A 23,564-nucleotide genomic window follows, 5' to 3' on the forward strand; every position below is an offset into this window, starting at 1 on the left:
TTTTAATTCTTTGATGAATATAGTATGATATAAATGCTTTAAAATCATCGATTTCTTTAATAACAAAGAATTTTTTAAGCGAAAACATCAAAATATTAAAATTTTTTAAATTATAAATAATTGAGAAAAAAGAGATTTTTCGTGAAGTAACTTTTGAATTTTAAAGAACCAAATGGATAACAAAACTATATTCTTCAATGTGAGCTAGAATTTTACTTCAGTTTCTTTTAAGTTCAGTTACAAAAACACATGAAAAACATATGGAAAAAGATATGACATTGGAAAGTTTAGGGTCAGTTACAAAAATATATGGTGTAAAATTCAAAAGTTTCAATAAAGGGCGACTTACGTCGATAATTTGCGATAAAAGTTTGACTATTGCCAATCAGTCTCACGCGCGACTTGAAGCACAACGTAGGTAACTCTTGGCTCTCAGAATGAGGATGGTGTCACGAGATGACGTCGTCTTCGATAAGTTGTACTCGAACGAGAAACAGGCCGGGTGGGGCCTGTTCGTTTAGTGCTTACAACGAGAGACTCAGTGTGAAAGTGACTGCGTAGAACGCAGTAGGGAGCGGTTGGGCCCTCGAAGAACGAGTTTGGGGCTTGTCCTCGCACGCGCTCATGTTCGCCAGTGTTTATTAAGCAACATCTCACAAAATGTGAGAATCCGTTAAGTGTGAGAGAAAAAACGAAAATGTTACTACACCAAGTGCGATATCGCGTTCTGGTACTCGTCGTTTTCACGCTCTGCCAAGGTAATTAACGCGATCCGGCCTACCTGGTCCGCGCACAACGTACTTGTCGTATATATACATGTGTGCATGTGTTTACATGTGTATTTGTGAGCAGTATAAAGTGGTCACATGGTCGTCATTGAATCACATTTATTGGTGTCGCGGTCTGATTTTGCTCGAAGAATATACGACGTGGAAACTTTTTTATTCCTATTCAGCAAATACCAATTCGTTGTCTCCATAGCGTCTCAGTAATTTTTTAAATCACTTGAAAGAAAAGACATGCGCATCCTCGCTTCAAACCTCGATTATTAATATTTAGTTCACGTTTGTTCGTATTTAAGAAAATCTTGTGTAAAATAAATTATATATATTGTTGTTCATTTTGGATAGATCTTGCATGAAGATTGTCAAAATTGTAAATTGTATTTGCTCAAAACTTTTGTTGCGAATATTACTATATGGCATACAAAAGCAGTTTAACAACGCTATTTTTACAAATGATTTTGTAAGACGGTTTTATCATAGTGAAGCATGGATAGAACGAATGCCTGAATGAATCATGCCTAAAGAATGGTGAATCTCACCTGTAGCTAGGCTACCCGCGAGGGTTTCTCAACTATTAGACGAAGAAAATTTAAGAAAACGATAAGCTTTTAATACGGATGTTTATTATACGGGAACAAATTATAATTTTTTAATGTAAGTGTTAATTAATTATTGTTAAATAAAGTGCGCGATATCATTTATATATTAATAATCAATTGACCTAACGATCTTGAAAACTATAATATTATTTTCAATTATATTCGCAAATTGAGATAACGATACAATCAACGTTCTGTATCGAATAAAGATATAAGTTATGTAACCTTACATATACATCTAGTATTTATTACACTATAGTACTATTGAATCAATTATCTCTCAGCGGTGTATCAATCGTGAAATTTCATTGAACTTGGTCTCTTTTACGTTGGCGTTCTAATAAGCGGTGATAATTTTATAGGTCGTTTAATAATATCATCAATCAAGATCACAATGTAGCATCTAAAGCTCCGTAAAATACATGATGAAGGGAAAAAAGAGAATTATGTCTGAAATATTTACATCATATAAAAAAAGCGTCGATGATATTGACTACGATGATATAGAACGAGTCATGCCTGGTTGCATTAGTCATCATTTGTGCAATAAATATCTTATTCGATGACAAACATATGCAAAAATGCGTGTTATTGATACCATAGCAGCATATTGCGATCTTTTCATCTCGTTCTTTTTTTAATTTTAAATTTAAAGATCGTGAGACCAGCAAAAGCTAAAATTTAATACTTTTTTAAAATTTTATTTTTAATTTGCACAATTTTTGGGAATATAATTCTTGACATATTTTAAATAAATTCAAATATTTTCTAAAAAGAGTAGTTTACATTCACTATATTTTGTGAAAGTTGACATATCTATATTAAATATCACATTCAATAAAAATTTTGAGATATTGTCAATATTATATTTTTTTTAAACAAACATTTAAATTGTTTATTTTATTGTAGTTTGCCTTGATTAAAATATTGCACTATATAAGTATATATACCAAAACTAATCTTTTCTTCTTTTTTGTTTGACAGATGTGCAAAGGATTGTTCTTTTAATAAATTAAATTTTATTTAATGCAAATATATGTAAAATTATATGGAATAACGTACGAAAAAGTATTTTAAAAATCTACATTTTTAAAAATATTATTTTAAGGTTCTTAATTCTTTTTTAATGAAGTAAAGAATTTAAATAAAATTAAGATATTTTGTAATCTCTTTATTGCCTTTTAAAATTTAAATGATTAAACTTCTTTAATGTTCAATGTAAAAAATTCCATGATTTGATCTGTAAATTAGTTTTTATTAGCGAAGAAAGCCTCCAACTTTTAATTCAAGAATCAAATTCCTTTAAGATTAATGAATCTCTTTTAATTTTTACTTTGTATGTCCTATCAGATTTCGCAACTCTCATTATTATCTTGAAATACGATACTTTGATATAGTTTTTTAAATAATACGAATTATATTATATTCATTAATCAAGGCAAACTATACAATATATTAATATTCTCAGTTATATAGCGTTATTTTTTAACGTAAATATAATACAATTTAACCGTATCATATTTACACAAATGATAATGCAAAGATTACGCGCATCTGTAAGCTTTCCGTCATAAATTTGAATTATTGCAATCTTTTTATTGTAAATTATGACATAGTTTGGAACAAGCCATTTATTTGTAAAGCTCAGTCGTTCACGTTCTTGTATTTCATACGGTTCTACACAAGCATGTTGGCTGATAAATGAGCACGTTATCGGGAGAGGAAAAAAGGACTTCCTTCCTAACTACGGATCGTATTTGCGCAGAAACAGACTGAAACGACACGTGCGTCCTTTTGTGCAGAAGAGTAACGAGGAGGGCCAGATAAAGCCAATCATCCGCAGGACATTGCGGCTAACGCGACGACGTTTCTCTCGAAATTCTTAATCATATTTTCACTTTATGCATGAACATTCAGCAACAGTTATTATATAGAAATGTTTCTCATAATTGCGAGATAAATATCAATATAAAAATAATTAACAATTAAAAGACTTAATACAAAGTTTAGAAATAAAAGATATGTTATATAATTTATATAAAATAAATTATTTCTATAATAAATTCTAATAGTTTAAATCATATATTTTAATTGCACGAGCAATTTTGTATTTTTCAGTATCGGAAAGTAGCAAACCAATTATTTCGCCAAACCAAGAAGAAATTGTATTAAATGAAGGGGAATCTTTAGAAATTACATGCACGGGCTCAACACCACTCAAATTTATTTATCCTGACGTTTTTAAAGAAGCGGTATGCATTACAATTTCAATTTTATTTTCTATATTCTTGTTATATTTTTTTCTATATGCTGTTTCTATTTTCTATATAATTCCAATTTAATTTTCTATAGATAACATTTACAAAAAACCATTTTTATATGGCAAAATTCATCTTCAAAAAAGATTGCTTAAGTTCAATTGTAAAAAGAATATGCATTTTTCATTATCATATGCTCTTTCGCAGATGAATATTGATATAAAAATGTTTTTCGTAAATGTTATCTATAGAAATTAAATTGGAATTATAGAAAATAAAAACAGAATATAGAAAAAATATAACAAGAATATAGAAAATAAAATAGAAATTAATAGAAAATTACAATATTCTTATATTTTAACCGTATGTAATTTATATATTAAATTTTGCATTATTATTATGACAGATTAATACTTCAACGCCGAAAATAACCGAGGAATATAGCGTTAATAAGGAAAATAGCGTTTACAAATACACTTTCCAACGACCAAAAACCATTTTTGGCGATACAGGCTGGTACGGTTGTGCTGATTATAATGTTGAAATTGTTTCAAATTTCTTTGATAATTCCGAGGTGAACTGGCTATACGTTTACGTAAAATGTAAGAAATTCTACATCCTGCATTTGCGAATTAATGAAAAATATTAATATTTTGTTCGTAGTATATTTATACATTTCGCATTGCGTTAACTTGTAGCTAGTACGAATTTATTCGTTGAAACGGATACCTTTGCTCATTTGAATGCTGTTGCTGGTGGTAGTATCGTAATACCATGCAGAACTACATGGCCGAACCTAGTACCTATTTTGTCCAACAACAACGTGAGTATTGACAATCAAAACTAGCAGAAGATAATTTGCAATTTAAAAAAAGAATTACGGAAAAGTCTTAGATTTGTATAACATTCGATGACGTGTTAAGCATCTATGGGAAAAAGTTAGGATGGGATTATTAATATTTTTTAGAATAAATTTATATAGAATTATGGAAATAAGTGCGAAAAATTGTGCTTCGCGAAGAATATTAAAAATACGCTTAGCAGTTTCATTTATAATATCATATAATAAAAGTAACTGCTATAATTTTATCAGATCAATATTTATCGTTAGATACTTTTCTAACATTTCAACGCGTTTATATGCAGGAGGATGAATTGGAGAAGGCATCATTTGATCCTAGAATTGGCTTTATGATTAGAAACCTGACAGTAAAAGACAGCGACTGGTACAAGTGCTCGATAGAGAAGGATGACGAAGAGCACGAGGTCAATTATGTCTTGTCTGTGCACCGTAAGTGCGGCCAACTCGAGATGTTAATTTCGCCACATACATATAAGATGTTCAAATATCAGTCGTAATTACTAAAATTTCTTGGTATAATGTTAATAAGAATAATTAAATTGTTTACACAGTAAAGCAAACTCTGCCCGAACCGAAAATTCACGAGGACAGTTTGCGTCACGTAACACGCGGACAAGACCTGTACGTCAATTGTACCGTTGAAGTTGATTCATCCGTTCGATATGTATTTAATTGGAGCACACCGCAACAGGTAAACAGCTTATATTAGTTTCGTTTAGCAAGAACTACATTTCAATTAAAAACGCGTTTAAATTAATTGATGATATGTGGAAAAAATCGATATGCTTAGTGAGTCACTTAGTAAGAACTTTTTATTATTATTTTTTTTTCAGATTTTTTTGAGTGGACATAATGTTACTTTCTCTCAAAAAAATAAAAAAATAAAAAAAATATTCTAGAATTATATATTAATTTTTCGTATACTAACGAGAACTAAATTGACGTTCTTTGTTAAGGATTAGACACGCATATTTTAACAACGTGTTACGCGCAATTAAAGTTCTCTGTTTATATCCCTAGCTTTTTTCATTACAGTATTTATTATTCGCATATGTGTTTTTTTAAATTGCAGAGTAACAGCAGAGTAAGCACTCAACAGTTTAGGAAACAGCTCGATGGCAATTATCTCTTAGTTACGTGTCAGTTGACCGTATTTAACGTAACGGACGAGGACGCAGGAGAGTACGAGTGCGCAATTAGATCCATTCATGACATAAAAAAAACAACGAAAAATATTATGATACATGGTAAGTTAGTTATCATAATTTAGATATGATTAGAGAATGCATCTGTATATTGATGAGAAAACGACATGTATGAAATATAACTATACTCATGCATGTAAATCTCTTTCAACTGATCGATTATATGCAAGTATTGTAAAACAGGCCTACACATTAAAGGAAAGTTGTGTTACTACTTTTTCACGTTTCTATAAATTTTAATATTTTTAATTTCAGATCCTCAAATAAAGTACATTAATCTTACGTCTCAACACACTGATAGATATTACCAAGGAGAAAAAGGAGGTAAAGTGCAATGGGTTGTTTATATCGATGGATATCCTAGACCGCATTTACAATGGTAATTTCTCTGTCTTTCTCTTTCTCTTTCTGTTTACATAGTTAACGTTTTATTTTAATATTAATATATGTTATTCGCGAATATGTCATATTAAAAGCGTAATTATACTTTATCATCTGCTTTCTTATTGTTCATTATTCATTATTCAATCGATAAATGATACATTATTACTAATAACAGTTTTAAAATACGTTTAAACATTTTTTAAAAATTATAGGTTTAAACCAAATGGTCAAGAAATTACAGAGAGTCCAAAGTATTTCGTGAACACAAGTACAACAGCTACCATTTTGAAGATAAACAATTTAGAAATAACGGATACAGGAGATTATATACTTGAAGCGAAAAATGATTTTATGATAAAAAAGTTAAATTTTACGCTCGATATCATAGCTAAGCCGGTTGCAATATTAACAGAGATCGAATCTTATTATGCTCCTAATGAAACTGCGGAATTCCGTTGTGAAGTACTATCACATCCTGAGCCAAATATAACATGGAGTTTTCTGAAATGTCCTAATTATCCGTCACTTAAAGATTCAACAACTGTTCAATTGACGGTACATATTATAAGTGCAATCTTATTAAAAACCTAATTTTAATAGATATTTATCTGCCTTCTATACCATGAGAAACTTCTGTGGATTTTACAGGATGTAATGCAAAGCGTTTACGGCTCCAGGTATGGATTTGAATCAAGAGCAAAAATGCTTATCGAAGTATCGGGCAAAATAACATGTAAGGCTTGTAATGCTCTCGACTGTGATGCCGTGACGGACAACATATTTGTTTCTGGTAAAGAGATACTTTCCTCTGCCTAACTTTAAGTTAAAACTTATCGACTTATTTTATAAATATAAAAATGATTTATATTATTCTACAAAATATATTTAGTTTTTTATATCTCGTCATTATATAAATATGCAAAATATTAAATTATTCTTATTTACTGCTTCATTTATCAAATCTGTCATTGCGCAATTATTATCTTATCAAATGCAAAATAAAGTAACAAATTATAATTTATAAAAAAAGTTTTGATTAGAATTAAAATGCTTTCAAATGTGTCAATATAGATCGATATTATTAATATTTTTTGTTTCTTAAATTTTGTAGATGGAGTAGGTGCTTTTGGTATTATCGGGCCAAAGGAAGAAGTAACAAAAGGCGATAATGTTGAATTGATATGTGCCGCTTCTGTTTACAACTACACAGACGAGTTTATGTGGACAAAATTAGAAAATGAGACTGAAACGCCAGTTATCGAAACAGGTAATTATTTCAAACAATTAAAAGAATTAAACATATTGAAGGAAAGATTGAGAAAAGGAAATATATATAAATTATAAGTTTTTTTAAGAGAAACTTTCGCTAGTTAATATTTTTGCATAAAAAAAACATATAAAATTAAAATAAAATTTTTTATGCATAATTTAATCTAATATATATATATATATATATATATATATATATATATATATATATATGGCCAAACAATGATATATATAAAATAATATATAATATTTCTAATATAATAAATATTCTATATATTTCTTTTTATTAATATAATTAATTTTCTTTGATAAATTATATTTTATTTATATTATTATGCTAAAAAAATGTTTAATTTTTATAATTATATTATTATTAAATATATAATTAATTTTTTTTATTTTTTAAATTATTCTGTAAATCTGTTTATGTAATTTTATGCATAAAAAGAAATAAAAAATGTAAGCAGGAAAAATAATTTAGTATAAATGTTGATTATAATATTTATCATTTTTAGAAAGACTACAGATAATGCGATATGAAACCCCGTTCACTTATCGATCAACTCTAAAAATTCATTATGTCCAAGAATCAGATGCTGCTTCTTATATTTGCACTGGGAAATACACATACACAAATGAAATGAACTACGAGGTCTTAGAAACAGCTCTTTCTGATTATGCAACTTACAAATTAAATGTTCACGGTAATTGCAGTAATTGATTTCTCTATATGTCTAACATGGTATTAAAAAAAATATCTTAAACATTTAATTGTAGTCATTGTATAACAAATTTAAAAAAAGTGATTATTATACAAATATTTTGTCTCAAAATAAGAATATTAAAATATAATAATTGTTTTAATGTTTTAAATTTAAATATAAAATTATTACGTGCAAGCCCCGATTATAATTCGTTTATTGTAAAGAATATATCTATACTATACTTATATAATGTATTATAATTTATCGTAATCAATTTTTATAGAAAAATATTTTCTAACTTGTTTTTTGTATGTTTAATGTTGTATAGATCCAGTGTCGCCATTTTTTACAAAAACTAATATGAATGAAACTACAGTGAAAAATATTGATGTGATTGCCGAAGGCCATAAAAGGCTCATTTTACAATGTTTTGCGGATGGAATGCCAAAACCAATCATTGCTTGGTACAAGGACAATGTACTGTTAAAGGAAAATGATCAATATTTATTCAAATATAATTATCAGGAACTTGATATTAAATATGTTAAGCAACATGACAGCGGAAAGTATTCGTGTCGCGCTATCAATCGATTAGGCATAAATGAAACCTATCAGCAAATAATTGTAAAAAATGGAAAATGTAAGAAAGATATCTAGAAAATTATGTCACAGAAAATATTAATAAATACACGGATTAAATATAAAAAATTTTTGCAGGGCAGAAACTTGACGTAATATTAGCTGCTTCAATAGCTGTTTTAGGTATCATATTAGTGATTTTAGCAATCTTTTTCACAATTAAGGTTCGTCGTGAAAAGGTAAATTATATTTTATTAAATTGTACTCTTTATATTTTATATAATTCATATAAGAGTAATACATAAAATATAATTTGACATTATGTTGCAACGAAATCTTGTGGAGAATGTAGTACTGTCTAACCAAATGAAAATTATATCCTTGCATAGAAAATGAGAAAAGAATTAATGGAAGCAGGTCTGATGCACTTTGAAGAGGGTGCTCTAGAATGTCTAAATCCAGATTTGACGGTTGATGATCAAGCCGAATTATTACCGTACGATAAGAAATGGGAATTTCCAAGAGAACGATTAAAGCTCGGTAAGCGAAACTGCCTTACTCGTAATCTAATTTAAATTTAATCAAGTAAATATATCTAGTCTAATGCGACAGAAACTAATTATGATCTAATTAATTATTTTTTAGGAAAACAGTTGGGCAGTGGTGCTTTTGGAGTTGTAATGAAAGCAGAAGCACAAGGAATATGCGAAAATGAAACTTCCACGACTGTCGCCGTAAAAATGGTGCGTCGAACTACCGATCCAACCTATGTTCGTGCTCTTGCCAGTGAATTGAAAATCATGGTGCACCTTGGCAAGCATCTCAACGTTGTTAATCTACTTGGTGCATGCACTAAAAATATTTCCAAACGTAAGCATTGTTGAAATAATTCGCATTACGAAATAATTGTATTGTACGATTAAAAATGACGATAATTTCCTCGTTGATAATAATATTTAATTTGCATTATCTTTAAGCATATCTGTTAATATTAAACAGAGATAAAAAATTAAATATTCAAAAAGCACTAAGAATTATAATCTTTATGTTACAACAGGCGAATTGTTGGTGATTGTGGAATATTGTCGTTTCGGAAATTTGCATAATTATCTCTTGAGACATCGAACTGATTTTATAAATCAAATTGACCCTAACACCGAAAAACTTGATTTAACTATCGGTATGGATTTATTAACGAGAACTGGTAGTTTCAGTAGCAGTAACTGTCACACCAGAGAGAGGTTTGTCAATAAATCATATTTTAATAAACATTCTATTATCACGCTTAACGTATTTGTCTTTTACTTTGTTAATAATATACAACAGAAAATTTTAATTAGTATTCTAATCTGTATTTCAAATCACTACTTAAACAACTTTCGTAAAATGTAACGCAAATTAATTAAATTAAAGCAAATATTCTTTCTCTAATTTAAACAATTTCCTAAAAAATACTAATCAAATTAAAAATTGAAAAATTAAATATTTCTTCATTTCCAATTATACCCTAAATATATTTTCAACAAATTTCTATGCTAATGCTAATAAGAGAATTCTGTGTATTAACTTATTCTACATAAATTTTCTGGTGCTTTAACTTGAATAACCGCATTCTATTTATGAATGTATGTTCTGGGTGCTAAGTAATGCATACATGCACATACGCACTTACTAGTGCATGCAAGGGGCTGCGGTTTAACAACGTTCTTCCTCTTTTCTTCTGTTCGTACAATAGGATAAAATATGCGGCGTTATCCTTCTCTCGCAGTCTTAGTACGAACTCAGGCACCGATACGGTGGTACACTATTGTCCGGGAACAGGCCCGGACTCTCAAGAGATCAACTTCTCGCCAGACGGTTGCATTCTCAGCAATAATTCATCTCAACCGGAATGGAGAACAAATTATCCCGGTGATTACAAAGACCAAAATCTCAAACCAATTTGCACTCAAGATCTTTTATCTTATGCCTTTCAAGTAGCACGTGGAATGGAATATTTAAGCCAAAGAAGGGTAAGTTACTTTTGACATTGTCGAATAGTTATAAAGTTAGCAAAATAAATCGCAACAAGTTTAAATATTTTTAATTAATCCTATAACAGCATAATAAATAACTATATAAAACGTTAGAGTTATTTTAAATTAAAACAAGGTCAAATACAAATTTTTATGTAAATTTGCAACATTAAATCTTTTTAAAAAAATTGCTTAAGCTATATTCAAATATTTGTATCTAGAGTTTTTCACGGCTTTCGCATTAACAATATATGTTACCAGGTATTGCACGGTGATCTTGCAGCAAGGAATATCTTGCTTTGCGAAAACAATATAGTAAAGATTTGCGATTTTGGTCTCGCAAAGACTATGTACAAAGATGATAATTATAAGAAAAAGGGCGATGGCCCGTTGCCTATAAAATGGATGGCCATCGAATCGATCAGAGATCGAATTTTTTCGACACAATCCGACATATGGTCGTTTGGCATAGTACTTTGGGAGTTCTTTACTCTGTCTGAGACACCGTACCCCGGCATGGAAGCCGAAAAACTATATCAAAAATTGATCGAGGGTTATAGAATGGAGCAGCCAGAATATGCCATTCGCGAAATTTATGAAATAATGACTCAATGTTGGAAAGCTAAACCCACATTACGCCCAAGTTTCACAGACCTCGCGGAGAGCATTGGTAATTTATTGGAGGAAAGTGTGAGATCGGTAAGTTATATTTTTTATATAACAACACAAGCGCGCGCTACGAGTCATTACTCGAATTTATATAAAAAGAATGATATTTTTATATAAAGTTTGTTTAAACTTGATTAATATTTTTTGACAGAAATCAGCTGATAACTGTCAAAAAATATTAATCGAGTTTAAAATACTATAACATTTTATTTAAAACATGTTATTATTTTATAATTTTTATTACATACCATTATTTTAAAATGTAATTAACAAATTAACGTTTTAATTAGCTGATTTATGTCAAAAAATATTAATAAAGCGATAATTTACTAATTAAATTTTAAAATAGGTTATAAAAATAGTAATATGTTATAATGCCTTATCTGCGATTAATATTTTTTGACAGAAATCAGCTGATAACTGTCAAAAATATTAATCGAGTTTAAGGAATTATAACATATTATTTAAAACATATTATTATTTTTATTTTCTCTTAAACTCAATTAATATTTTTGACAGTTATCAGCTGATTTCTGTCAAAAATATTAAACGCAGATGAGACATTATAACATATTATTTACAACATATTACTATTTGAATATTTTTAACATATTATTTTAAAATTTAATTAGCAAATTAACGCTTTATTAATATTTTTTTATATACATCAGCTGATTAAAGCGTTTATTAATATAAAAAATAAGTAATCTTTAATATATTTAAATTAAAAATATAATTAATTCAATCGCATCAGGCTTTTGATATAATTCTGTTTAGAAAAATAAGTATTATTTAAAGCACTATATATATTTGAAATTTCTGTGAATAATTGAAATAATAATGTGTTTTAAGTAATATGTTATAATTCTTTAAACTCGATTAAAATTTTTGACAGTTATCAGCTGATTTCTGTCAAAAAATATTAAACGCAGATGAGACATTATAACATATTATACAACATACGTTTCAAGCAAAATACAAAACAAAACAAAAGCATTATTTAATTCTGCTCCAGCACTACATCAGTCTGAACACCCCGTATATGGATTTGAACACGATAATCTTGGAAAGCGGTAAGAACGACTATCTGACGATGATGTCCGCGCCGGATCACGTTGGTTTATCATCACCGGAACATAATTACGTGAACTCGCCATTCTCGGAGGGCGTGCCGGATTCTACGTATTTATGCATGAGTCCCGGCTGTCAGACAAACGAATCCGGAATATTTAGCCCTAGACCACACGAGAATTGTTCGCACTTCGAATTCCCATCGCCCGCATCGGACTCGGAGGACGCAATCGAACTTTCGCCCATGCTGAAGCACGAGGAGGACCCTTACCTGAAGCCGATTAATGTACAGGAACGAAGGGCAGAATTCGCGCGACAGAGACAAGTGATGAAGAACGAGATAGCCGAGAGACCAATCGATCGAGATTCCGGTTATTGTAACGCGCCGCGAAATCTTCATCTGATAGACTTGAACGATGTGAATGCAAATGACGCGACTGAGCAAACGGACTCGAGGAAAGACTATGCGCCATCCATCATCAGTACTCAGGATAATTACGTGAACATGCCGAAACAGAAGAGCGACCTAAGATTGGGTATGCCAGATGGCTTCAGTAATCCTAGCTACGTGATGATGACTACTCGCGAAATGGACCAGAGAGCTTAGTCCGCTTATAATGATTTCAATTGTGTGCTTTTGTGAATACTGAATCGTTTTAAAGACAGAACTCAGAGTGACTTAGTGATTTATTTATAATTTTTTATTGGACTGACTTTTTCTACTATTATAGTTGTAATCGTATGTTGTGATACTATTGTGGGACATAGTATCTATAATATCGGATAACATTTAATTTAGTAATTCGCGAAACGTATCTCAATCAATGTGCCATGGTGATTAATCAGCAAGAATGCATTTCAGTGAAAAGAAAAAAAAATTTCTTATGAATATATACCACAGAGAGCATAAAAAACACTCATTATCAGTATATTTGTACTTATTATATACAAAAATTTATATTCTCTTATTTTTAATATGATATAGGTTTTTAATTTTTAAATTAATTTACATGTATATACGTATTTCCTCGTGGAAATGAAGTTTTATGAACAAATATTTTATTGATAACTGATGCACTTTCTGACCTTAAGAATTAACATTTTTGAATGTTATAATGCTTTCTCTATTTGGAAAATATATAAAAAATCGAAATATTAAATCAAATTATAAATTGTATGCAAGTAAATATAATTAATGTATTCTCGACAAATTGTGCATCTGTATATGATTATTGCGTATGATTTATTTGCTAATACAGAATGTATCGTAAAATAATCAGATTGTGTATCTCCTCTATATTTTGTTCACTGAGACTCTCTCTCTCTCTCTTTGGAATTTAAATATCTAATATAGAAATATAGTTAATATAGTTAATATAGAAATAATAGATTATATATAGAAAAAAAATTAGTTAATATTTTAGATTATTAGATAACGTTGTAATATTATTACATTAATTTCTTTCTCGTCATTATACAAAGTACAATGATATAGAATACTTAAACAAGATTTAGTATCTTAGGATAAGGAAGTGCATTACATGCAAATTTTTATTTCATTACTGAAATGTTTTAATTTTATCGCGATTTAATTAAAATATTAATATTTTTAACTTCTATTTTACAGCAAAAATAATATTCACATGTATAAGACTTAACGTTTTTTTCCATTTTTTCGCAAAATATGCAATTGTAAAAAATTCAAAAAATTGCATAATATTAGATTATCTATTTTATAACGTAAGATACAAATAAAAAAATCTCTCGTCAATCTGTACTTAATACTCATAATACATTTGCACTTTGCTTTGTAAACACTATATATAATGTTGACGTAGAATATCTAATTATCTCAAAAACTTAGAAAATTACCTTTAAAAATCAGCCATATTAACCCTCCGACTGAATACGTGAATCGTTATAGCGTTCGAGTCAAAATAACATTTATACTTTTATCTGTCAATCCAGCTTTTTTATTCGGCAAACTTGCCTGCTTGGCTCCCCTCCTTAAAATAAATAATTTTACCAAAATGACTATAAAATCATCAATTATATATATAATGTAGATATTTCATGAATTTTTTCAGATTGGTTTTAAATACTTTAAGGAAAATAACGTCGGACGCAAAAGACCCACGTATTTATTAGAAAGATACTGAAAAAGTATTCAGTCGGAAGGTTAAGCTGAATACAATTTTTTGTACAAGCATGAAATATATAAGACGTTGAATATGAAAAATTTCCGTGTTTTATTTCTGCAAAAAAGACTTGAATAATGATCTTATCTATAACAAAGATCAAGGCCTGTCATCAGTCACAAAGATACAAATGCCCCTCAAGATGATGTGCAACGAGAAGCGCTTCCACCATCAGACGCACAAGGAAATACGTATATTACGCAAGCAGGACAAGGACAACACCATAAACATTATCTACATGTTCGATTTGTTCACCTTTCGCACATGTGCATTACCTACATATGTATATTCGTTCTCTAATATCAACAATATCTAGAACCTAAACGATAGTAATATATATATAATTAATTACTTTATTGCATGATTTTTAAATGTATATAATTTCGATTATAATTATTTACTTATATTTTTCTCATTTGTATTTCTCATACTTTATCAATCTGTCTTAATCACAATATATTCGTGTAACTTTTGAAATAATATTGATTCGCGAAATGATTAATTATATTTTTGGATCTATCTCATCTGTAATTCTGATAGAATACGGTACGTCGTGTATCGTTGTGTTACTACGAAAACGACCACGTCGTTTAATAACATCTTCAATTAAATTCTGTTTGTATGACATCCATCTGAAATGGAAGCTGGAGTAGTAGCAATAATTTGTGTGAATCGCTATAATTGATAATTGGAAGAAACGAAGAGAAGGAACACAAATATTAATATTTGACACAATTTATCGTACTTTCGATTTAGAAGAAATTCGTCCAACAATTGCTTTTTAGTTGGATACTTTGAGTCCATGAACAATTTTACGCGTCCCCAAATATTAGCACGATTGTGCTCGAGCAACCAATATCGGGGAATAAGAAAACATCTTACAGGCGTAATCGCTACGATTCTCCGGTTAAGCATTTTCTCTCCTAATTTAATAAATTTTGATTTATTGAATTATAATACGCACTAGAGAAAGGAATATTATAAATCATTTGACTCTCACCTAAACCGAAACATGCACCTCGAGAGAAAGTGCATACTTGCATAAATAAAGTACGAACGTCACTCGGATAACGTAACTGAGATGTAACAGATGGTTCTCGCATCAACATCGCCGCGACCTCAGTAATTTCGTGCCACCCTTTAACCTTGATTTTTCAATATATCTATTAATATACGCAACTACTCAACTATATCCTAAATTATAATAATGAATCCAAATTTTTCTGCACGCATAATAATAATTATTTTACTTCAATATACTTGATTACTTTAATAATTGACTTCAGTCAATTATTATCTCAATCCATTATTTGGCTAGCTATTTTAATGTAATAAATTGTAATTCGTATTGAATTGTCATATAATTCGATGTAACATGATTCTATATATTTACGTAGGAAAGAAAATGTATTATATTGTAAGTACTCACAACGTCCAGAAGTGTAGTAGTAACAATACTTAATCGATCAATGTCTGTGTGTGTATTGGCAGGTTCCTGCAATAATAAAGAAAAATCAATGAACAATTGAGAGATAACAAAATGTTTTTCTAATAATGACTAAAAGAATTAGTTGATGTACGATCTAATGCACACAAATTTTTTCCCACAAAATATTCTTGCACAACAAGAGAAGCAAAACACTTTTCTACTTTTATGCAATAAGTTTGCGCAATAGACTACATTAATAACATAAAAAATAGGATTACATATAAAAAAGTATAAAACATGCGATTCTCTTTGTAAGCTTATGTGAGCGAAACTCAATTGTTTAAAATGCTTTTTTTGTATTAAAAATTAATGATGCGTTTAAAGATTGGAAAGCTGGAAAGCATAGCTTCTTAGCGTCTTTTTATAACACTCGTACTCGATTAAACTTGTAATCCAATTCAGGTAGCTTGTCAGATTTCGCAATCTTTTTTGACACTTCTTTTAGTTGTTGTTGCGGAATCGAACAAATTTCGGGATCATATAATTTATATTGTGTTCCATGGTAAGAAGGCCGTTCACGGACGAGCATATGTTCGATAAGGCGACATTCGCCACTTAAAATAAAATGCACGTAATTCACCATGCCTGTTCCATCGCCTAACAGAACCTTTCAAAAGAATCGGTATTTATTATTAATATTATCTCCCTTTTTGTGTGTATTCTACTATCTTATTACTGGATTTGCATTATATAATCGAGATTCTGAAGAATGCGCGAGAAGAATCGAGATTTCTCATTGTAAAATTCTTATTACACCGCATTATTTACCTCATTAGGCTTAAAGTCTTTCAGCTTACTTAGGATGCAACACTCTCGTACCGTTTCTTCGTCCCACGCTTTGAAATAATTAAAATGAACTAACGCGTCGCGCAAAACGTCCCATTTTTTCGTCAAGACGTCACGCAAGATGTTGTCGAAATCGTTTTGTATAATTAGAAGCAAATCGACTGATGCTAAATAATATTTGTAAGAGAAAATAATATAAATTTCAATCTAAAGAAGATATCATATCGAGTCCATGATTCGCTTCTACTAACTTTTGGTAACCACAGTTGATGTTCTCGGTATCATATGGAATAATGCAACTTCGCCAAACATATCTCCTGTTTGCATGATTCCCATATCTATAGTTTTCTCATCACCTAACACAAAATATTATATTGTACAGCTTTTCACATTAATCTTATAATGTATATACTCTTCCTTTGATATGTATACAGAATATAATATTTATCCCAAGTTAATTAATTTTAAAAAGTTATCAAAATAATCATGACGCAATGTTAAATTGTTGATAAGAAAGATTTTATTCCGTAATTCTTGAATATTATGCAATATAATATATTGAAAAATATATATTTTACTAGCGGGAAATTCTGATAGAAATATAAATATCGCGTATGAATCAGCGAACATTGCAATTCATATCCGATGTAAAGTTTTATCTTAAATCATCTCGTTCGATGCAATTGGATTTTAGTATTAAGAATGTGCAATATTTCGTGTCGCTATTCTTCTCACCTGTTAATTCATCGATCACAACTCTCGACAGATTGACTTCGCCATTCGCAATAAAATAAAGATTTTCCGCCTTATGACCCTGACGAACGATTACGCGACCAGCTGGTAAATACTGATAAATGCATATCGCGGCTAAATTTTCCCTCAAGTTCTCCGGATGTTTTGAAAATGCGCGCAACTTTTTAATAAGATCATATATGTACGCTTTGTCGGTAGAGGATCTTTCAATCGGATGCACTAGTAGTATTGATCGATCCTTAAATTAGCGATAAATTATTTATGCGTGTTACAATGTCCCGATATTTTTTAAATTTTTTAATAAGTGACGCGCACACACAGAGAGAATTTTCTTTTAGAATTCATCCTGAAAATCATGATAATCGTGGAACAATATGGTACGAAAAGAATTTTATAATTAATATTTATTATTAAGTTTATAATATTTTAATATTATAATATTTATAATTAATATTTATTATTATTATTAAGAATTTCTCTGATTAATATATTTATCACAATAAAAATAATATGTATGACAATAAAATATAAAATATGTTTGATTAATTTTACTATGCAGTTTAGTAAAATATTAATCAAATATGTTTTATATTTTATTGTAATAGATATTATTATTTTTATTGTGATAAATATTAATTAGAGAAATTCTCATAAAATTCTTTCCATACCATATTGTCTTACGATTACCATGATTTTCAAGGTAAATTCTAAAAGAATATTCTCTCAGTGCATATATGCTTCATCGAGTACCTCTAACGTGAATAATTTCTTCTCTACTCTTTGTCTTTGTTGTGCCATTTTGATATTAATCGTTACATCGTCACTAATTTCTTCGATTATCGGTATCTCTGTTATCCATTCCATATATTCTAAAACGCGTCGCACCGCTGATCGAAATAAATAACGACCTTTCAATCTCTCGGCCTAAATAACGATATACAAGAATGAAGATGCTCAGTAATGTAAAGTACCTAATTTTATATAAATTTAATTATATTGAATCTAGATATATGAATTTAATTTAGATACTTATTCTTGTATCTATAATTATCATTAATTATATTTTTAATCCATTATATATAATTATAACTATAATAAAACTAGTTACATTTTTTTGTATCTTATTTAAAATAAAGTTTAACGTACAATATTCTATCTTCTTGGCTTTAAGCAAGCGCGTAATTTAAGTATATCTTATCTTATGTAAATTCATGATCATGACCTTTTTCATATTATATATAAATAGTATTTTATATATAATATGAAAAAAGTCATGACTATGAATTTACATAAGATAAGATATACTTGAATTGCGCGCTTGCTTAAAGCCAAGAAGATAGAATATTATACGCGTAAAACATTATTTTAAATAAGATACAAAAAAATGTAAATAGTTATTATAGTTATAATTATATATAATGGATTAAAAATATAATTAATGATAATTATAGATTAAAATATATACATACATGTGTATGTAATATATACATATTTTAATCAAAAAGAAGCTGGAATGTTAAAAGAATCAGAATCGGTAATTCAATTGCGCTGACCGTTTTAAAAAAATGAATGATAATACCACTTATATAAAATGTCCTATTGTTTTTAAATAGAAGTTTTTTAAATAGATATATGTAAATAATGAAGTAGTTATCTCATATAATACATATATGTATATACTTCATCTATTCATTTATTATTTATATTCATTTTCTATTCAATATATTCAATATATTCATTCTATTCATATTTATAAAGTAATCTAATATATATATTTAAAAAGAAAATTTTTACATATTTTTTACATTTTAAATTATTTATCTAATTATTATATTTAATTATTTATTTGAAATTTGTATATATCCATATCTAGTTATATATTTTCTTTCAAGATATCTATATCTAAATATTAAATGCTAATGTTAAGATATCAGCTAACAATACTTAACTTAGATAACAATGCATGTACAAAAGTTGAATAAAAAATTGAAAATAAATAGAAAAAATTATCAAGCTATATATTTTTTATTTTTGAATTCATCTAGTTTTTTGAAATAGTAAAATATTTTATTCAAAATAAATTTAATTAATTAATTAATTACAGACGGTTATAAAAACTTTAAAACAAAAATATATATATATCTATTAATAAAAATTAGTAACAAAGAGTTTATTATATATATATAACATTAATTATCGAATTATAACCTTAATTATAGCAGCAATATCATTTCTCATTATTAATAAATATTACCACGCGATTATTATTTACTTTATGCATTTTATTTAAAATATTATTATATAAACGTAAATTAATATTTTAAATAAGAATGTTATTTCTGTATTAATATAATGTGTATTTTGTTATTTGCACAATTAAAGAATCGCTCTTTTGATATGTATATTAATTATACATTTCTTAAAAATCTTTGCAATAGAAAATTTTAAATCCAATATTTCAAATAATATACCGAAACATTATCGAAATAAAGATTTCCTCACTCTGATAATTAGCAAAGTCTTCCTTGGCAATAATTTATATGCGAGCGAATGTCGCAAGGAACTTCTTCTTGCTGTATATAAGGACATTGTGTTTAAAAAAAAAAATACAAATTTCTGATTATCGCCTATAAAGTATAAACACTATCAATTTTTTATCTTTGCAAATAGATGGATCACTATCTGATAAAGCTCAAACTGACATTAGTCGGGTCAACAACTGACTTGTTTAATCGATCATTTATATCGTATTGTTATGGTTATGCGGCGCCACCATATGATGGTCATTTTTTCCTTCTTATATTCTCAATAAGTATATTTAAACTCTGTTTTTATCCATAGATGCTAGATGTTAAATTAAAAATAATAAAATTTATTGAAGGCTGCCTATCTCTCAGCTAAATTATAGTTGTAGCTCGGATGCATCACGGGTTCGCAAACAATAAATCCGTACTCACAATGTGAGCCATGGGCGCCCAGGGGGGGAGGGGGGGCAAGGAGGGGCATATGGATTTTAATATTTTAATTTTTTCAATTTAGAATAATTTTATAATTGTCAACCAAATAATTTTTTGTTTGAAATTTATAACATAAATATATATCGAAATAGTGTGGTGTGTGTGTGTGTACACCACTCACTCACACACACACACACACGCACACCTGAGTATATGTACACTCTGCCCCCCCTAGAAAAAAGTTATAAGGGTGCCCATGATGTGAGCCGGAGAGATCGAGAGATGATCACCAGATATATGATATAGTAAAGTAAAATAAAGATATATATATAGTCTGTGTCTATAGATCTATATCTAAGATTTATGTAAATCATATGTTATGTAACAATAAGATTCTTTAATATAAAAATGGATAAGCTTATTTATTAAGAGAAAGTAAATTTAGAATTAAATAACTGTATATAAAGTATAAAGTATATTATTTTTTTCTTCTAAAAAAATATTTGTCGCCAACCTCAATAATTTATTATTAATATTGAATATTGGCTGCATATTTTGAAAATCATATATAAAATCAGTATATAGAATTTAATTATACAGTAATATGTATATATTTTTCAAAGCAGTTCTCAAACTATTAAAACAGACGTACAATTTATAAAATGAGACTAATTTGATCGAAATTTCTAAGCGAATGAATAATGAATATATATATATATATATATATATATATATATATATATATATATAACAGTAGTAGAGAGAAAAGGTTATATTAATTCCAAGCAGTATATATATAAGATATAAAACTGAAATTTTACATATATTTTTGTCAATGTTTGCTTCTACTTATTTGGTCTAATTGTCGCCTTAAATTATCTGTGGGAATTTAATGAATGTTTTAATTATTTTAAACTCACCTATCGATAGACGTTTTGTGCGCATATAATGCGTAACAACAATACGCGATATTAATAACTATTTACAAAATATAATACACAAACAACACTAAATCTTCACTGATACTATTTATACACTAAATCTTCACAACGATACAAGTAAATGTAGACGAAATCAATTAAGAAAAACTAGAAAATAAATACTCGTCTATGATACGCGCGCCATTTCCGAGAACAAGTGGCTTCGAGTCTAAAAATATTCATTAGTCGTTGATTATAATTATAATAGATGTCACAAATGCTATACGTAAAAGCTCGGTTTTGACCAAACTTTCGGATGTATTGATTGGCTGATATTGGAAGGAACTTTCGAAACCCTAGAAATTCCCTAGCCGACAGCCAATCGGAACGTTCGATTTATCATACGAGAAATAATGTAATATCACCCTACGACAGTGTTGCCAATTTCAGGGGCGAGCCGTGGCGGGTGGCGGGGGGAGCGGCGTGGTGGGGGCTCGGGGGTGCGCGCGCCGTTTCGTCACGTGACCGCATCTTGCGGCTCACCCCTGAAATTGGCAACACTGCCCTACGAACGTCGATTGCGAATCCGGCCGAATGAGATTCTTGTTTGACGTATTCGCGGATTCGTGACTATTCCTTTGCTCCAATTGTTTCGCCAGTTTATTCTCGTGCGTGAATTTTCAAGCGATAAAATGGTAATAATTGATGTTCTCCACATGACCTGTTCATGGTGTTATAAATAAACTGTTAATTAAAAAATTATTTAGTATAATTCATTACGTATGAGTTGCGCAACAGGTTATGTTGACAATGACAGTCAACTTTGATTGTCCTATTTAAATTTTATTATATTAAATCTTTAAATAGTGTCGTGCACAATGATAATCAAGAATAAATCATACTTGTACTATATATAAAAATTTATATAAAAATAGTTTATTATATATAATTTTCAAGTCATCGCCAAAATATCTATTTCTGTTCTTATGTTAAGATAAAGCTTATTTGACGTATATGAAACTTATTTCAATTGTAATTATTATTTTAGAGTTTCGGCTTGCCATCAATCATACCTAAGTCTACTGTACCTGAGCAATTCGACATTAAAGGTGGAACTAATTATGGTGTGCCTAATCCTATGGTATCAGGGTATGAGAATACACTATTATTAAAATTAATTGATAAACGAAATGATTAAAAAAAATGAATTTTCCTTATATGCTTTTTTAAAAGAATCCATTAAAATAATTAAAATTCAAAATTTACTTTCCCTATTATATAGTATAAATACTTTATAAAAATGCCTTGAATAATACTATGGCTGTTTCCAGTCTATTTTTTATAGTCGTTGATAATGTTATTTGTTTCTGTTTAGTCTGTCAGCAACTAGACAAAGCATTGGTTACGCACATCCTTTGGAAGCTTCAGAAAGAAACGTAAGATTTATTGTATTTCATTAACATTAACTGAATCTGGACCATTAAATTGTAATTGCTTGATTTATTCCAGTATGTGAAAAATCAAGATTGCATGAACATGATATTGCTTAGGAATACACAAGGCTTACATGCACCATTGCGTATAGCGATGGAATTGAAAGCCACTGAAAAGATTGGAAGACTTCCATTCCTATCATCGTCTAACATGATGCGGGATGTCTTGCTTGGACGAGATCAAGATATAGGGTGAGATGTTTATAATTTTATTTTTCTATTAATAGATCAATTTATATACATTAGAGAATTTTTGTTCATTTATATTGATATTTTAGATTCGAAGATATTTTCAATACCCCGGAATTCAAAGAACAAATGGGACAGCCACATGCTGTTGCAGAAAATCATCTTGGAATATTATAAAAATTAAGCATGCACAAAAATCTTTTAATAAAAATGCAAATTAATTAGAATTAATAATAATTATTAATAAATACACTACACTTTTTGTAAGTTAAATATATACTTTTTTTCTTTCTCTGAAAATGTTTCAGTAACAGTAGCTTAAATGTTAATGCAAAAAAATTCATAAAATCAAATATAAAAAAGCATTATTTTATATAAA

At 28.8% G+C, this 23,564-nt stretch overlaps 3 protein-coding genes across 4 annotated transcripts in view; 2 read left to right on the plus strand and 1 right to left on the minus strand.

Moving 5' to 3' along the window:
- The window catches only part of LOC145936222 (TNF receptor-associated factor 6), a 68,475-nt gene extending 50,812 nt beyond the window's left edge, over window positions 1-17,663 (minus strand). Inside the window, exons 1-5 of the mRNA XM_083038197.1 lie at window positions 17,609-17,663; window positions 17,125-17,229; window positions 16,856-17,040; window positions 16,464-16,694; window positions 16,028-16,093 (exon numbers count right to left, since the gene is read on the minus strand). Of these exons, the coding sequence (XP_082894323.1) occupies window positions 16,028-16,093; window positions 16,464-16,694; window positions 16,856-17,040; window positions 17,125-17,209 (567 nt within the window). The 5' untranslated portion in view covers window positions 17,210-17,229; window positions 17,609-17,663. The remainder of the gene's footprint in view (window positions 1-16,027; window positions 16,094-16,463; window positions 16,695-16,855; window positions 17,041-17,124; window positions 17,230-17,608) is intronic.
- On the plus strand, window positions 519-14,622 carry Pvr (PDGF- and VEGF-receptor related). Of its 2 annotated transcripts, none has more exons than XM_083038177.1 (20): window positions 519-758; window positions 3,503-3,636; window positions 4,049-4,244; window positions 4,341-4,465; window positions 4,789-4,933; window positions 5,056-5,195; window positions 5,577-5,751; window positions 5,965-6,088; window positions 6,306-6,648; window positions 6,742-6,883; window positions 7,205-7,360; window positions 7,878-8,066; window positions 8,395-8,706; window positions 8,784-8,884; window positions 9,035-9,185; window positions 9,291-9,515; window positions 9,703-9,886; window positions 10,381-10,657; window positions 10,922-11,359; window positions 12,345-14,622. In XM_083038177.1, exons 1-20 carry the CDS (start codon window positions 698-700, stop codon window positions 13,005-13,007), a joined length of 4,281 nt encoding a protein of 1,426 aa, XP_082894303.1. In that variant the 5' UTR covers window positions 519-697; the 3' UTR covers window positions 13,008-14,622. The 2 variants fall into 2 exon arrangements, with proteins under 2 accessions (XP_082894303.1, XP_082894304.1); XM_083038178.1 differs by having other exon boundaries at window positions 10,414-10,657.
- A 4,391-nt stretch (window positions 17,664-22,054) lies between the features above and the next one.
- Pomp (proteasome maturation protein) lies at window positions 22,055-23,458 on the plus strand. Its single transcript, XM_083037422.1, has 5 exons — window positions 22,055-22,198; window positions 22,552-22,652; window positions 22,879-22,939; window positions 23,013-23,188; window positions 23,275-23,458. The coding sequence occupies exons 1-5, from the start codon at window positions 22,196-22,198 to the stop codon at window positions 23,360-23,362; spliced, it is 429 nt and encodes a 142-aa protein (XP_082893548.1). The 5' UTR covers window positions 22,055-22,195; the 3' UTR covers window positions 23,363-23,458.
- The last annotated feature ends 106 nt before the right edge of the window (window positions 23,459-23,564 follow it).

This window comes from Prenolepis imparis, unplaced genomic scaffold (genome assembly GCF_030444845.1).
Source record: "Prenolepis imparis isolate NDT839.2.m4 unplaced genomic scaffold, iyPreImpa1.0 SCAF_5, whole genome shotgun sequence".
Taxonomy (NCBI): Eukaryota; Metazoa; Arthropoda; class Insecta; order Hymenoptera; family Formicidae; genus Prenolepis; species Prenolepis imparis.

What these genes read in the sequence shown, in the direction of transcription:
- Pvr (XM_083038177.1), top strand. Translation starts at nt 698, where the DNA reads ATGTTACTACACCAAGTGCGATATCGCGTTCTGGTACTCGTCGTTTTC. An exon ending in CTGACGTTTTTAAAGAAGCG is followed by an intron (nt 3,637 to 4,048) that starts GTATGCATTACA and finishes TTATTATGACAG; the next exon opens with ATTAATACTTCAACGCCGAA. An exon ending in TGGAGGAAAGTGTGAGATCG is followed by an intron (nt 11,360 to 12,344) that starts GTAAGTTATATT and finishes ATTCTGCTCCAG; the next exon opens with CACTACATCAGTCTGAACAC.
- Pomp (XM_083037422.1), top strand. An exon ending in CCTAATCCTATGGTATCAGG is followed by an intron (nt 22,653 to 22,878) that starts GTATGAGAATAC and finishes GTTTCTGTTTAG; the next exon opens with TCTGTCAGCAACTAGACAAA. An exon ending in TGGAAGCTTCAGAAAGAAAC is followed by an intron (nt 22,940 to 23,012) that starts GTAAGATTTATT and finishes GATTTATTCCAG; the next exon opens with TATGTGAAAAATCAAGATTG.